This window comes from Mesoplodon mirus (genome assembly GCF_964341445.2).
Source record: "Mesoplodon mirus genome assembly, chromosome: 5".
Lineage (NCBI taxonomy): Eukaryota > Metazoa > Chordata > Mammalia > Artiodactyla > Ziphiidae > Mesoplodon > Mesoplodon mirus.
In genome coordinates, this window is record NC_138980.1 from 119,529,483 (window position 1) to 119,542,953 (window position 13,471).

General features: G+C 35.4%; 1 protein-coding gene across 5 annotated transcripts in view; it reads left to right on the plus strand.

Annotated features, from left to right (window-relative positions):
* The window catches only part of SSBP2 (single stranded DNA binding protein 2), a gene marked incomplete at its 3' end in the record, with an annotated part of 303,480 nt that overhangs the window by 268,901 nt on the left and 21,108 nt on the right, over positions 1-13,471 (plus strand). For all 5 annotated transcript variants that reach the window (XM_082622326.1, XM_082622324.1, XM_082622328.1 and 2 more), the window contains 2 exons: positions 8,496-8,531; positions 10,326-10,380. In XM_082622326.1, coding sequence (XP_082478452.1) covers positions 8,496-8,531; positions 10,326-10,380 — 91 coding nt within the window. The remainder of the gene's footprint in view (positions 1-8,495; positions 8,532-10,325; positions 10,381-13,471) is intronic.

Consider the following 13,471-nt stretch of genomic DNA (forward strand, 5'->3'; position numbering starts at 1 on the left):
AAAAAGCACAATCAATGACCCACCTTAACTAGTAAGCCCTCCTGCCTAGAAGCAAGAGGACCCTCTCTCCTTCCTCACTGCCAGCTCAGCCAGCCATCCCCTCCACTGCCCACCTCCTGCAGGACCTCCTTTTGTACGCTTATCTGGAGATACTATCCTCCAAAAGCCACCAAGGAAGGTGGGCAGGATATGATACTGAAGGTGGTGCATTGTACCTAGCGGGTATGTTATCCAAGTGAAGAGTATTAGATGGAGGCAGAGATGAGGAGAGAGTTATGCTTTCTGATCATTTTTAGTTTTTAGATACCTAAACAACTCTTGAGGATTTCACAGAGCCGAGCACGTGGATAGGAGAATGTACTGTATCAAGGCAGCAGCTCTGCATTATTTTAGACCCTGAGAAACACTAGGCGTTAGGGAAGGAGCTGTGCATATCAAACTACTGAACAACCACTGTGAAATGGGCATTTGGCCAGCACACATGTAGGCACGTAATCAAGTTGAAAGCAGTCCCTTCTGTTAATATATACCACATATGGGTACACTTTCCCCCAAAGAATTTGAATAGGGAAAAGTTGTGAAGGAACACCTATACTTTTCTCTTTGGAAAAAGAAAGGAGTCATCATCCTGAGCACAGAAAGGAAAAGCATTCCTCTCAATATGATAGATTATGAGAAGAAAAAAACCAAAGACAACTGATGACTTTCTAGCAAAAACATAAGGCTTACATGAAACAAAGCAAAAGTATTAAAGAGAGATTCTTTTCCCCTAAACACCATTGATTATGTTGTTGTAGTGACGATTTATCTGTATTATTTTGAATTCCAAGTTCTTTGGACTTTTTGTCTGTATTTAAAATTATTTTAATGAAAAATACTTTTCATTTGGTATCAATACAGTAAGCCTCTGGCTCCTCAGAGCAGCCAAAGTGGCTGGTTGTTTTGTTTTTGCTGTTTCCAAATATGTTTTATATACTTTTTTTTCTTTTAAATACTTTGTGTTTCCTAAAAACAAAGACATCTTTCATAACCATAGTATAAGGATCAAAATTTAACAATTAATATTGATGTAATCCATTTTCTAAGCTGTACACCTTATTTTGATTTCACCAGTTGCCCCAACAATATCCTTTGTAACAAAAGAAAATCCCAGTTCACTTGCTGCACTCATCTGTCATGTCTCTTTGTCTCCTTTAACCTGGAACAGGTCCCTTAACTTTTGTCTTTCGTAAACTTGGAGTTTTGTTGACTGCAAGCCAGTTATTTTGTAGAATGTCCCATAAGTTGGTCTTGGCTGATGCTCCCTCATGATTATATTCATGTTATATATATTTGGCAGGAATCCACAGAAGTAATTTTGTGTTTTGCTCAGTGCATCATTTCAGGGGGCATATGATGGTGATTTATCTATTACTTGTGATGTTAACTTTGATCACTTAGTTAGATGATGCTTGTTAGGTTTCTCCTAGCTTGTTAAATTACTATTTTTCCCTTTGTAATTTTCAACCTGTGAAGACATACTTTGACACTATCATAAAGATCGTACTTTAATCTGCTACTTTGAGTATCCATTGATGAATCTCGCCTGAATCGTTTTTTGCTACGTTGGTTGCCAAATGTCTATTTTCTAATTCTGTCTTTCCTTCTCCATTTATTAGTTGACTTTCTACTATAAGAGATTTTCTTTCTTCTCCAATCATTCATGTAATCCAATGTACTCGTGGATTCTTACCTTGTCCAATAGGTTTTTCTAATACTAATATCATTTCAGATTTGTCCAGTTAAAACCCTTTCAGCTTGGATCATTTGTCCTTTTGACATGACCTCATTATTCTTTGAGCATTTTGAAGCTCATATTTTCCCAGCCTTAGCCTTGGAAACAGCCATTTTTAAGGGTCCCTGGTTCCTTTTAGTGGAGAGTGGTATTTAGAACCCATTGGAGTGATCTAGCTTCTAACCCTCTCAACCAACAGAACTAGGATACAGATGTATGTATATACACACACCCACACACATCTATATCTTTCTGTATCTCTACATATTAAAACCATGAGGGCACACTGCAGCACTATTTACAATAGCCAAGACATGGAAGCAACCTAAATGTCCATCAACAGATGAATGGATAAAAGAAGATGTGGTATATATATACAATGGGATATTACTCAGCCATAAAAAAGAATGAAATAATGCCATTTGCAGCAACATGGATGGACCTAGAGATTATCATACTAAGTGAAGTAAGTCAGACAAAGACAAATATCATATGATATAACTCATATGTGGAATCTGATTTTTAAAAAATAATACAAATGAACTTATTTACAAACAGAAACAGACTCACAGATATCGAAAACAAACTTACGGTTACCAAAGGGGAAACGTGGAGGGGAGGGATAAATCAGGAGCTTGGGAATAAAATATACATACTACTATATATAAAATGGATAATCAACAAGGATCTACTGTATAGCACAGGGAACTCTACTCAATATTCTGTGATAACTTGTATCAGAAAAGAATCTGAAAAAGAATGAATCTATGTATATGTATAACTGAATCACTTTGCTGTACACCTGAAACTAACACAACATTGTAAATCAACTGTAATCCAATAAAATTTTTTAAAAACCCCGTGAGTGCACACTGGTGCTTCAACTTCAATTCAGTACAACAGAGTTCATTCTAGACTTTCTGCTTTCCAGGTTTATACCTCACTTCTCTGAAAGTGAGAAATCTACCAACCATTATCCACAATACATTTATTTATCTGCTTAATCTTTATCTTTACATAGTTTTGTCATATACAAGTGTTTTGATCAAAAATATTTTTGGCACTGTTTTGCATGGCAGCAGGAGAAACATTTTTAAGGACAAACTTATGTTTTTAATTCAAAATAAGAGTATGATTTTTTACTTTTAACTTCCTTCACTCTGAGCATTACAGTACTGGCCTCAGATTCTTACTTGGAAGCTTATTTACAAGTCTACCAACCATTTTTTTCTTTTTTATGTTTTTCACAAAGAACTGTACATTTGGGTTGAACTATAAAGCAAGTTCTAATCATTAAGTAGCCAGCACTTTTATCAAAAATATCTTAATTAGCTTTGTCTGCAGACACTTTTGATTACAAGGTATAGAAAACTAACCAAACTAGGCTCATATTGAAAGAGAATATTACTGGATCATGTATCTGAAAAGTCCAGATATAAATTTGCTTGAGGGTACATTTGGTTCCAAGTATTCAAATAACATCATCAGACACTGCCTCTATTCATTGCTTACCTTTGTTCCACTCATCTGGCAAGAAGGCCCTGTGAAGCTCCAGATTTATATCCTCACAGCTCCCTGTTGAGTACAAAAGAGCACAACTCCATCAGTTAAGCACAGGTATTGGGAATAACTAACTGAACTGGATTCACTTAGCTTGGGTACATAGACTCATTCATGAACCAGTTATGTACAATGCTCTATTGGCCAGGCCTAGGTCACACACCCACTTCCTGAGCCCCACCCGAGCCACATGGAAAAATAAGGAAAGTATGGTTCAAAGAGAATTCAAGGAATTGTTGGCAAAAGAAGGGATAGGCAGAAACAACAAATGTTCAGTATAGCATTGTATTCATCAACTCACTAGCTGGAAAGATAGAAGAGAAAACTCCTTTAAGGAAAAATGAGGATCTACTACAATGATTAAGCCTAAGAGAAATACAAATATTTTACTCCAAATAGGCTCTGCCCTGTACAAATAAATGCTCATTTTTTAAAAAGAGTATTAAAAAAATAATAGAATATTTTCAACTTTACACTGACACAGATAATGTTCCCCTTGCGATTTCTAGTGAACTGAATTTCAGTGCTTTTAAGGTAGTTTTGAAATTCACAGTTGACGAAAGCTACTTAGCTAAAATGTAAAGCTACTTATAGCTATCTTTTTTTTTTTTTTTTTTTTTTTTTTCTCGGTACGCAGGCCTCTCACTGTTGTGGCCTCTCCCGTTGCGGAGCACAGGCTCTGGACACACAGGCTCAGCAGCCATGGCTCACGGGCCCAGCCGCTCTGCGGCATGTGGGATCCTCCCGGACCGGGGCACGAACCCATGTCCGCTGCATCGGCAGGCGGACTCTCAACCACTGCACCACCAGGGAAGCCCTAATCATTTTTTAACGAAGCCAAAAAACTTCTAGTTATTCTGCTGTTCCCCCTACCATGGCACCAGTCATGGATATTAGGAGTCAGAGTATTTCAGAATATTTGGATTGTTGTCACAGCTCTTGAATTTTCTGTCTAGCTTAACCAGACAATACATATGGCCCTTAATTTTATCATCTGTCAAATAAGAGATTCTTGTTCTATGATTCTGATCTTCTACCTCTCTGGTCTTGCTTATCTTCTACATCTGCATTTTCATCTTTCATTTCATATTAATGGTTATTTTGTATAGCATATGGGAGAGGGGTGGAGGGAGGAGATTAATTACATTGGGAAGAATCTGGTCACTAGAGGTGGAGAAAGGCCTGGACAAAAGTAAAGAGAAAGGGAAATGCAGGCAATGTGTGAGAAAAAATTATTAGATTCTTAGTGGCTGGGAACATAGATTTGGAAGGCAAAGCTGGAAAAAGAAAAATGGGACCATGATGTGTTCAGGGCTCTGAATGCTGAGAAATCTGGAATTATCATCTATGTGGAACAGAGCTGTGTTTTAGGAAGATAGCATATAAAGTGGATACATAGGGAAACAATATTAGGAGAGTATAGTAACAGACTTTATATAAAATGTTGTCAGAGCCTAAGGTAAAAGCAGTGGAGAAAGGATGGCCGAGATAAATGTCACACATAGAACCAAAAATACCTGGTGACTTGTTGGATTTGAGGATAAAGAAAGTGAAGAAGTTGAAGGTGATTTCATGTCTTTGAACATTATAACATAATGTGTTATAATTTAAATCTATAACCTTCAACCTCTGCTGAGTCCTCACCGATGTGTGACCAGCAATTTTTTTTAACTCTTCTTTAGTCGCCTGCCTTTCCTGCACTTCTTATCTTTGGCCCCTTCTCTATTAGCTAAACTTGTCTCATATTTTATAGAGGAAAAAAAACAAAACACCATTAGACTCAAATTTCTTCAAATTCTACCCTTACCTCCAATATTATAAGACCTTTAATTGTTTTTCTTTCCGCTTGTCTCAGAAATGTTCTTCTCAATGCTAACTGTTTTATCTGTTCTCTTTATTCCATGTCTTGATGTCTCTGCATATCTTGCTCATTCATTTTCTAAAGGAGTTTTCATCAGTCCCTTTCCATTGGCTGGAACTTTCCCTAACACTGTGCCAATGAACAAAATCCCAAGACAACCTTAAAACCCCCAGTCTTTCACTCCTCTAGAGTTGGGAGGGGGCAACTGATAGAAAACTTCTCTCAACCCCTCCTCAGTCTCAAACCACCATCCAGTGTCTCTCACACATTGAATCCCTCACCACCATTCTCCTGGGCAGTGAATTCTTTGATCCTCTTTTCCGTTTCATTACTATGTGGTAGTGCAGTGCCTGAGCTATAACAGGTGATGGACGAAGATTGATTGAATTGACTTCTCAACCGTTTCAATCCCCATGAAAAGTACTATTCTGAAGGTTACTAGTGACCTTCTACTTACCAACCAAAAATAATGACTTATTTTCTGTCCTCAGCGTACCTGACCTTTGAAATATTTGACAGCTTGGTTTTGTTTAAATGTCTCTTCATTTCTTTTCTTCGTTTAAATAATGTTTATTTTTTTCCATATTTGTACTAGCATATTCCTTTTTATTATTTATTCTTAGGTGTGTCACAGAAAGGTTGAAAGACTTGAGCCTGACAGAGCTCAAAAATAAGCCCAGTTTAGGCATTTCCTAGCCAAGCTGCCCCCACTCCTTGCTTCTTGAAAGTCTAACTTGCTTGATTTTTTGTAAGATATTTTCTCCTGATTTTCCTCCAGTCACATTATCCGCCCTTTCTTAACTGGTAATGTTCTTTAATTCCAGTCTTGGGCTTTTTTGTTTTTTTTTTCATTTTAACACTTTCAACTATCACTAAATCTAATCAAAGCCTAGATTAAAGTCTCGTGCCCAGCACAAAATGGAAATTTATTCAATTGAAGCTTTATCTCTAGTCCTGATCTCGAATGAGTTCTAGACCTCTGTTTCCAAATATCTGTTGATCAGATCTAACTCAGTGTCTATTAGTGCTTCCCAATTCAACATGTCAGGTATTCCCCAAACTTGTCCCCCACTTCCTAAATTCCCTATATATAAATTAGTAGCACCATCATCCACCCAGTCAGCAAGTTGGAAACCTCAGGATCACCTTAACTTCTCCCTTCCCTTGTCCACCACACCCAGTTTGTCATCAAGCCCTGAGGAGTACATCTGTGAAAAGTCTGTCAAATTCTCTTACTCCTATGTATCCTAATCAGCCCTGCCTAGAACACTTTTTACTATCTCTTGCCTAGACTTTTTGCAATGGTCTCCTAAATGGTATTCATGTTCCATAATGCCTCTAGAGTTATCTTACTAAAACATAAATTTGAACATGTCTCTCTCAAACCTGTGACTCCCTATTTCCAACAGCGTCCTAGCTGCCCAGCTCAAATACGTCTTCTATACCCACACAGTACTTCTACCTACATTGTCATATTTTGTTTCTCAGGCTAGGCTGGCAGATGCTGATGTAATTTACAAGAATGCAGGTTCCGTAAAGTGTTAGGGGTAGGAGCCCAAATCCTCCTTTCCCTTAATGAGGGCAAAAAAGACTATGAGGTAGAAACAGTGAGTGTAAGCCAAAATTAAAGAGGAATTGTGATAGGATAAGATTCTGATTGGAATATAGAGTGTTATTTGTGAGTGCCATGAGGAACAAGAAAAATGTCAGTCAGGAAAGTTGTTTAGATCTCTGTGCAAAAACTTTTAGGATGTATTCGTGCTCAGAAATGGAAAAGGGGGGTATATTGGAAAGGAAAGGAAAGGCAGTGAGTGTAAATTCCAAAGATCTAAAGAGTGGTTAGATCATATCTTGAAGTTGCTTAAGGATGACGATAGGCAATAGAGGCAGAAGAACATGAGCCAGGTGCTAAAGTTGTAAGGAGGTGAAAACTGGAGCCAACAGATAAGTTGGTGATTTGGAGAGGGCAGGTGCACATGTTTAAAATAATAAGCAGAGGATGGATAGTAATCATGAACTGCAGAGGACCCTAGAGAGCAAAGCTATATTCATTCACCAAGTCGAGTAAATGTCTACTGCCATAGGGATCCGCATACTCATAGAAGTGATGGTCATCACTAGTGATACTGGACACTCCGGTAACGGCCACCTGCAGTGCTGAGTTACCCATAGGTGGACCAACCAGAGGCTCAGACACCTGTGGTCTGTGCTTAAGGCAAAGCAAGGACACCAAACAATGAGGAGAGAGCTTTCAAATAACTCAATATTAAAATCAAAGGAAAACCATAACTTTGTTGTATTTCTTTCTGCTTACTTTATTATTTCATGTTATTCATGTTTAACTATCAGGAAGGAGTTGGGGTGGAGGGAACATTTAGGTACAGGCATTATAATCTTTTCACCACTCTTAAGGTCCTATTTTGGCCCTGGCTGTCCTACTCCAAGAAGACAGTAATTTACTGGCTTTTTTCAGAATAAGGCAAAAATATCTCTTCTAGATGTGCAGAAGGATGTAAGCTAGTGAGCTTGTGTGAAAAAAGAATATTTGGATTTAACTTCTCTATTAATATCCACAGTTAAGGGGTTATTTTTAAATATATGTTTTCCAGTTTTCGTTTCTTAAATTATCATAGCAATGTTGTATTAATACCTTCTAATCTCTAGAAAAGAGCTTAGTTAGTTAGGAGCCTGATTTGAAGGGAAAGAGGGAATATGTTACCCATATCTGAGCCACACAAATTAGTAGTCTTCAGAGACTTACATTAACAAAATCTTTTGCATTCATTATATTGTTTTCTAGAAGCTAATTAGAAAGGAAAGGGGGAAAAAAGTGAGGTTTATATATCAAGTATTGACTACTGCATGAATATAGTAGCCTGAAACTGTCTTTAAAAAAAATAATGTATCCCAGAATGCACATAAATTAGAAATTGCATCTGTAAAGGCTACTAATTTGAAAAATTCTGGTTCCTGGTTTTTAGCTGCACAAATATATATCTTTTTAATTACAAAATAAGTGTCATTGTATCAAGCAGTGAGTACAACTGCCCTGAAATCAATATAACTTGATGCTGTAATTCTATCTAAATTTCTCTTGACTAAAATCCTCTCTTTTTTGTAAATCAAGATAATTCTGCATTTTATTCAGTTTTCTAGCACTCAGACATATATAAATGCCTTTATCCTTTGTGATAAATTTTAAACCTTGACAAAAGTTAGAAAACAGATTCATTTTAGGTCAGTCTCCATACTGCCACATGAATCAAAATATGTATATTTTTTGTCCTGTTCATGTTCCAGATACCATACTCCTCAGCATCTCCTGGGAATTATGTAGTAAGTACATTTGGGTTTGTTTGCTCATAAGAATTGATGTTATGTTCTATTTGGGCAATGAAATAATTGTCCAGATGTTAAGAAGAGCCCCTGTGTGTTGGCCAAGAAATGAACATCTGATTTGTATTGAGTTGTTTCGTCTGCCAACCTCAGTACATATGTTGATGTTCATCAGTGAAACAGTTATCAATCTGGCCGAAATTGCCCTGAGTACTGTGTTTTACTTCAGCATATGTTTCTGTAAACCACTGCAATACACTGTCCAATCATGAAGAAAGCCATCCCAGTAACGCAATGATATGCTTGAATTTGCAGTTCTTCAGAATAATCTACACTTCCTCCCCACCGCACTTGCCATACACAGAGTCTAAGAAGACATTAAACTTTCTCCCAATCACAAAGAGAATTAGATAGCAGAATAATGACTAGTAATTTGGGGGAGGAGGGCTAGTTTTCATTCTTAGAAACCGAGACCACTTATTCTTCTTCTTATCACTTAGTACATGTTAAAAATTTCCAATTATTTACATTCGTCAAATCAGCAGGTTTTACATGACCTCTTGAACTTGCAAATGACCTTTTAACCATCATCACATTATAATCCTTGCTGTATCTCAAGGCCATCATAAAAGATAATTTGTTTATAATATTTAGAGGGAATTGCCTAACAGAGTAGCAAGGGTAAACCGGTAAAAAAAAATCTTTCCTAAAGAACTTTTCAGAGGTGGTGGTTAACCAGAGTAGGAAAAAAGGAGTACTTAGGAAGAAGATCAACGCGCATTTTACCCTCCATGGAAACAGTGTTCTGTGAGCATAACGAAAAGCACACGCTGTTTTGGACCTGTGAACTTAGTGCTCAGTATTCCTTTAAACTATACAAGCTAAGCAAGTCTAACTTTTTGTACAATCTCTATGAAAGTAAAAAAGTTTGAGTAAAACCTATTTTTTCTTAAAGTCAATTAAAAATAAGCTTGATATGTATAGTTTTATGAACTTATAGACTTATTTGAAAGTAAATTTAAGCTGTTTAATAAATAGCAATACATATATTATTTGAAATAATTAGTGGGCTATGTCTGTGCACTCCAAATGAAGCAAAAATTTAGCCACTTAATAGTTAATTGGATTACTGTAAGCCTGAACATTCTAAAACTCATTGCCTGAATTATCCATTTTGGTTGCATGAAATAACTGAATTAACTTGAGTCACCTAACATCCATTTCAAATTGATTGTGTACCTACAGCCTTAGAAACCCTCAAATCAGTCAGCATTACCTCTCATTTCTAGTTGATGTGATAGCTGGAGGTACAGTGCATCCAAAATGTTGCAGTTGATGCTGGCAGAAGAAACAGCATCAATGTATTTTTTTAAACATGTGAATATCTTTTGATTTTCAGTTGCCTATAAAAACCAGTGATACAAAATGTAAGAAAATTACAGTAAGCTAAATCACAGATACACATGAATGATTTCTATTGTATGGGATTTGTAAAGGCCTTATTAAATGGTTTCTCCTTAACCTTATACCTGATGTCATTAAGCCATGAATCATAAATCAGCGTTACAGGCTCATTGTTTTTGGAAACTTGTCAAAACAATCTCAGCATATTTAAGCTAAATTATATTTTGCATAACATTGAAATGATTGTGCATTCAAAGAAAATAAATTATGGAGAAAATGTATTTCCTCTTCTGTTTTCAAACTGGATTATTATAAAGTCTAACTTCTGTTTTTCCTTATATTGTTTAATGCAATGCCTTATTTTTACTGAAATTTTGTGTAATTATTTAGGGTCCTCCAGGAGGTGGAGGGCCACCAGGAACACCCATCATGCCTAGTCCAGCAGGTATTGTAATCGAACTAGCCACGTGGGCATTTGATTCTTAGAGTAAAATCACAAAATACAGAAATTGTTATGAAAGAAAGTTAGTAGTATTCTCTACGTCACTGGTGGTTTCACAAGTTGCGTAGAGGTAGCAAGTAGGAAGAAATAGTGTTCTTAAGTAACTATTGTCCAGTTACTTTAAGCATTTAGAAAACTCCTGTTGTGTAGGTAATAGATTTAACCAGAATGAAAACTGTGTTGATCTGTATGAATTGCCCAATAATTTATCTGACTAAAAGTTTGCTTGAGACTGTGGAAAAGATCCAAACCTCACAACTTAAGAAAAATTCTGCATAAGTAACACATGAAATACATGGATCCATTAGGTTTAATACAGCAAATCAGCCCCACCATATCTAGCATCTAAGATAGATGTGGACGTGCTTACAATATCATTTATCCTACATGTCTATAGGTATTTACTAGTTAGCTAACCCACTATGTAGTGGGGAAAGTTTTTTAACCTTTTAAACCAAAATACTTTAATATTCCTGGAATCATGTAGTTATTTTAAATATCTCTTTCCTTTGAGACTTTAATACAACCTATTAAATGTGTTGTGTCTTGAGGCCTCTGATGGTAGCATAGCCCTCCTAGAAAGCTCCTGGCAACATGTAGCAAGAGCCGTGAAAAAGCTCATACCACTTGACACTATAATCCTACTACTAGAAATGACTGGAGGTACAATCCAAGAATCACGTAGAATGATGCTCATTTGTTATAGCCAATAGTTAAATAATAGAAACAACCTTCATGCCTAATCCGATTTTAGTGATGTTTTTAAATTAATGTTTTATGGACTAAAATGTAGCCATTAAAATTATTATCAAAGAAATTTTAATGACACAGAGAAATAAATGTCCATGATTTAATACAATATGATCACAGTGTTATTTTAAAATATATTACCCTGAAATCTGGGACTTCCCTGATGGTCCAGTGGTTAAGACTCCATGCTTCCACTGTAGAGAGCATGGGTTTGATCCCTGGTTTGGGAACTGAGATCCCGGAAGCCGCATGGTGTGGCCAAAAAAACTAAAATATATTACCCTGAAATCTAAAAAGTAGATAACAAAGAAATAGACTAAGACTTTGTCAGTTTTAACTTCTGGGTAATGAAATATATGGGAAGTTTTTATAATTAGAAAAAATTTTTTATTATGTTGCACTGTTAAATTTGTATGTTCTTACGAATTTGTTGAAATCTAAGATACACAGAAGTTTGAAATTAAATATCATTAATCATACCAATCAATATTTTTAAGTTTTGAATCTTTAATTTAGAAAAAGCATAAATTTGATGATTAATTCAAAATTTTATGTTGCCTCACTAACTCTTTGGAATATATCATAAATATTTCATGGATCTCTGTCCTCAGAACATCTTCAGTGAAGTGAAACAAAATTCATTGAAGATAGAAGTATATGAATTGAACATCTTGCCCACATTTGCAATCCTTTTGGTGAAGTTAAGGTTTAATTTATGAAGGTAGCATGTGATTAATAAATACTTCACTACATACTCAAAGAAAGTTTTTGGAGTAACACTAAACTTTTCAGGTGATAAGTAATCTTATCACTTATTCCTTTCAAGCCAGAAATTGCCACCAGTATACCTTGCTAGCTTTTCTGCCTATTCTTTTATGTACTCATCCTTTATCACAGTCAGTCCTCTAATATGAAGCCAGTATCCCCCACTCTCCAAAAAATAGGTGCCAGAATATCTATTGTAAAGTTTTTTTGTATATAAAAATAAATCAGACATTTTCTAAAAAATACCAACCTTATTCACTCAATGTTTTTTCATTTTCAGATGCAATTATATTTGATTGGTCTTAAAAGCAATAAAGTTTTCTTTCTACATATTTTTAAATATACAGCCCATTTTCCTTTCAAATTAATTGCTAAAATTAGTAAGTAAAGTTAGTAAGGCTAATAAAGGTGAAAAACCATTTGAAGGTTTCCTATGTTTAAAAAACAATTCCAGCTTTTCTGAAAGATACATTTTTATGGGATAGAGTTTATGCCATGAATTGAATCTAAGTTAGTAGATATTTATTGTTTATAGTACACAACATGAGTAAGATATGGTCCCTTTCCTCCTCTCAAAGAAATTATAACCTAGTTTGAAGCAGGGGGGAAAAATAAGACAAAATATTAACTATAATGCAAAGCAGAATTCAGTGGTAGAAGAGCACTCACATACTTTTAAGTATCAGGGGAAAACTTCATGGAAGAGGTAGCATTGGCAATGGGCCTTGAATAGTGAGAGTATAATTTCAATAAGTGGAAATTGTGTTGAGAAGATGCTCAGAGAAGAAAGAACAAAAATAAGGTGATGGAAAAGGCTGATCATATGCAAGAAAGAAAAAGTGGCCTGGGTTGACAGGAGTATAGTGTACATAAGGATGTAAAAATAGTTAAGGCCACAAAAGTAGATTAGGAGCTTACTTAGTATAAACAAACAGAGGTCAACCAGAGGCGGGCATTTCAACTTTCTCAACAATATGATGTATTAATCTAGAAGTAAAAAATAATATTTAGGTTTATGGATCACTGTTTACAAAGTATAAATGGCATCTAACCTACTCTAAAATAATAAGTTAACGTCTAATAATCACAAAACAAGAGGAAAAGTAATTGCCCATTTCTCACTCTATGGTTATTGCCATGAGAAAGCAAATAATTTTTATCTTCTGCCTTGAATCAGTACAAAACATTTGAAAAACATCTTTTTCAAAATAGAAGCCTGTAACATTATATTTAAGAGAACTATATAATTGTGGAAAAATAGCAAAGCATTTTATAATTGATAGTTCCTAAATATAAAATATTAAGCCATTCACTCTAGGCTATACATTATAAACACATATACTCAGAGACTTAATTAGGACTAGCTAATAGACATGAAATGTAAAATGTTACATATATTTATGTGGCTATACACTACAGTTATTTTTATTATAATGAATCAAAAATAAAATGAATGAAAAGAAATTTATCAAAAGTTGTACTAGTGGAAGCTGGCTTTTACTTCAAGCAAGAGAATTTT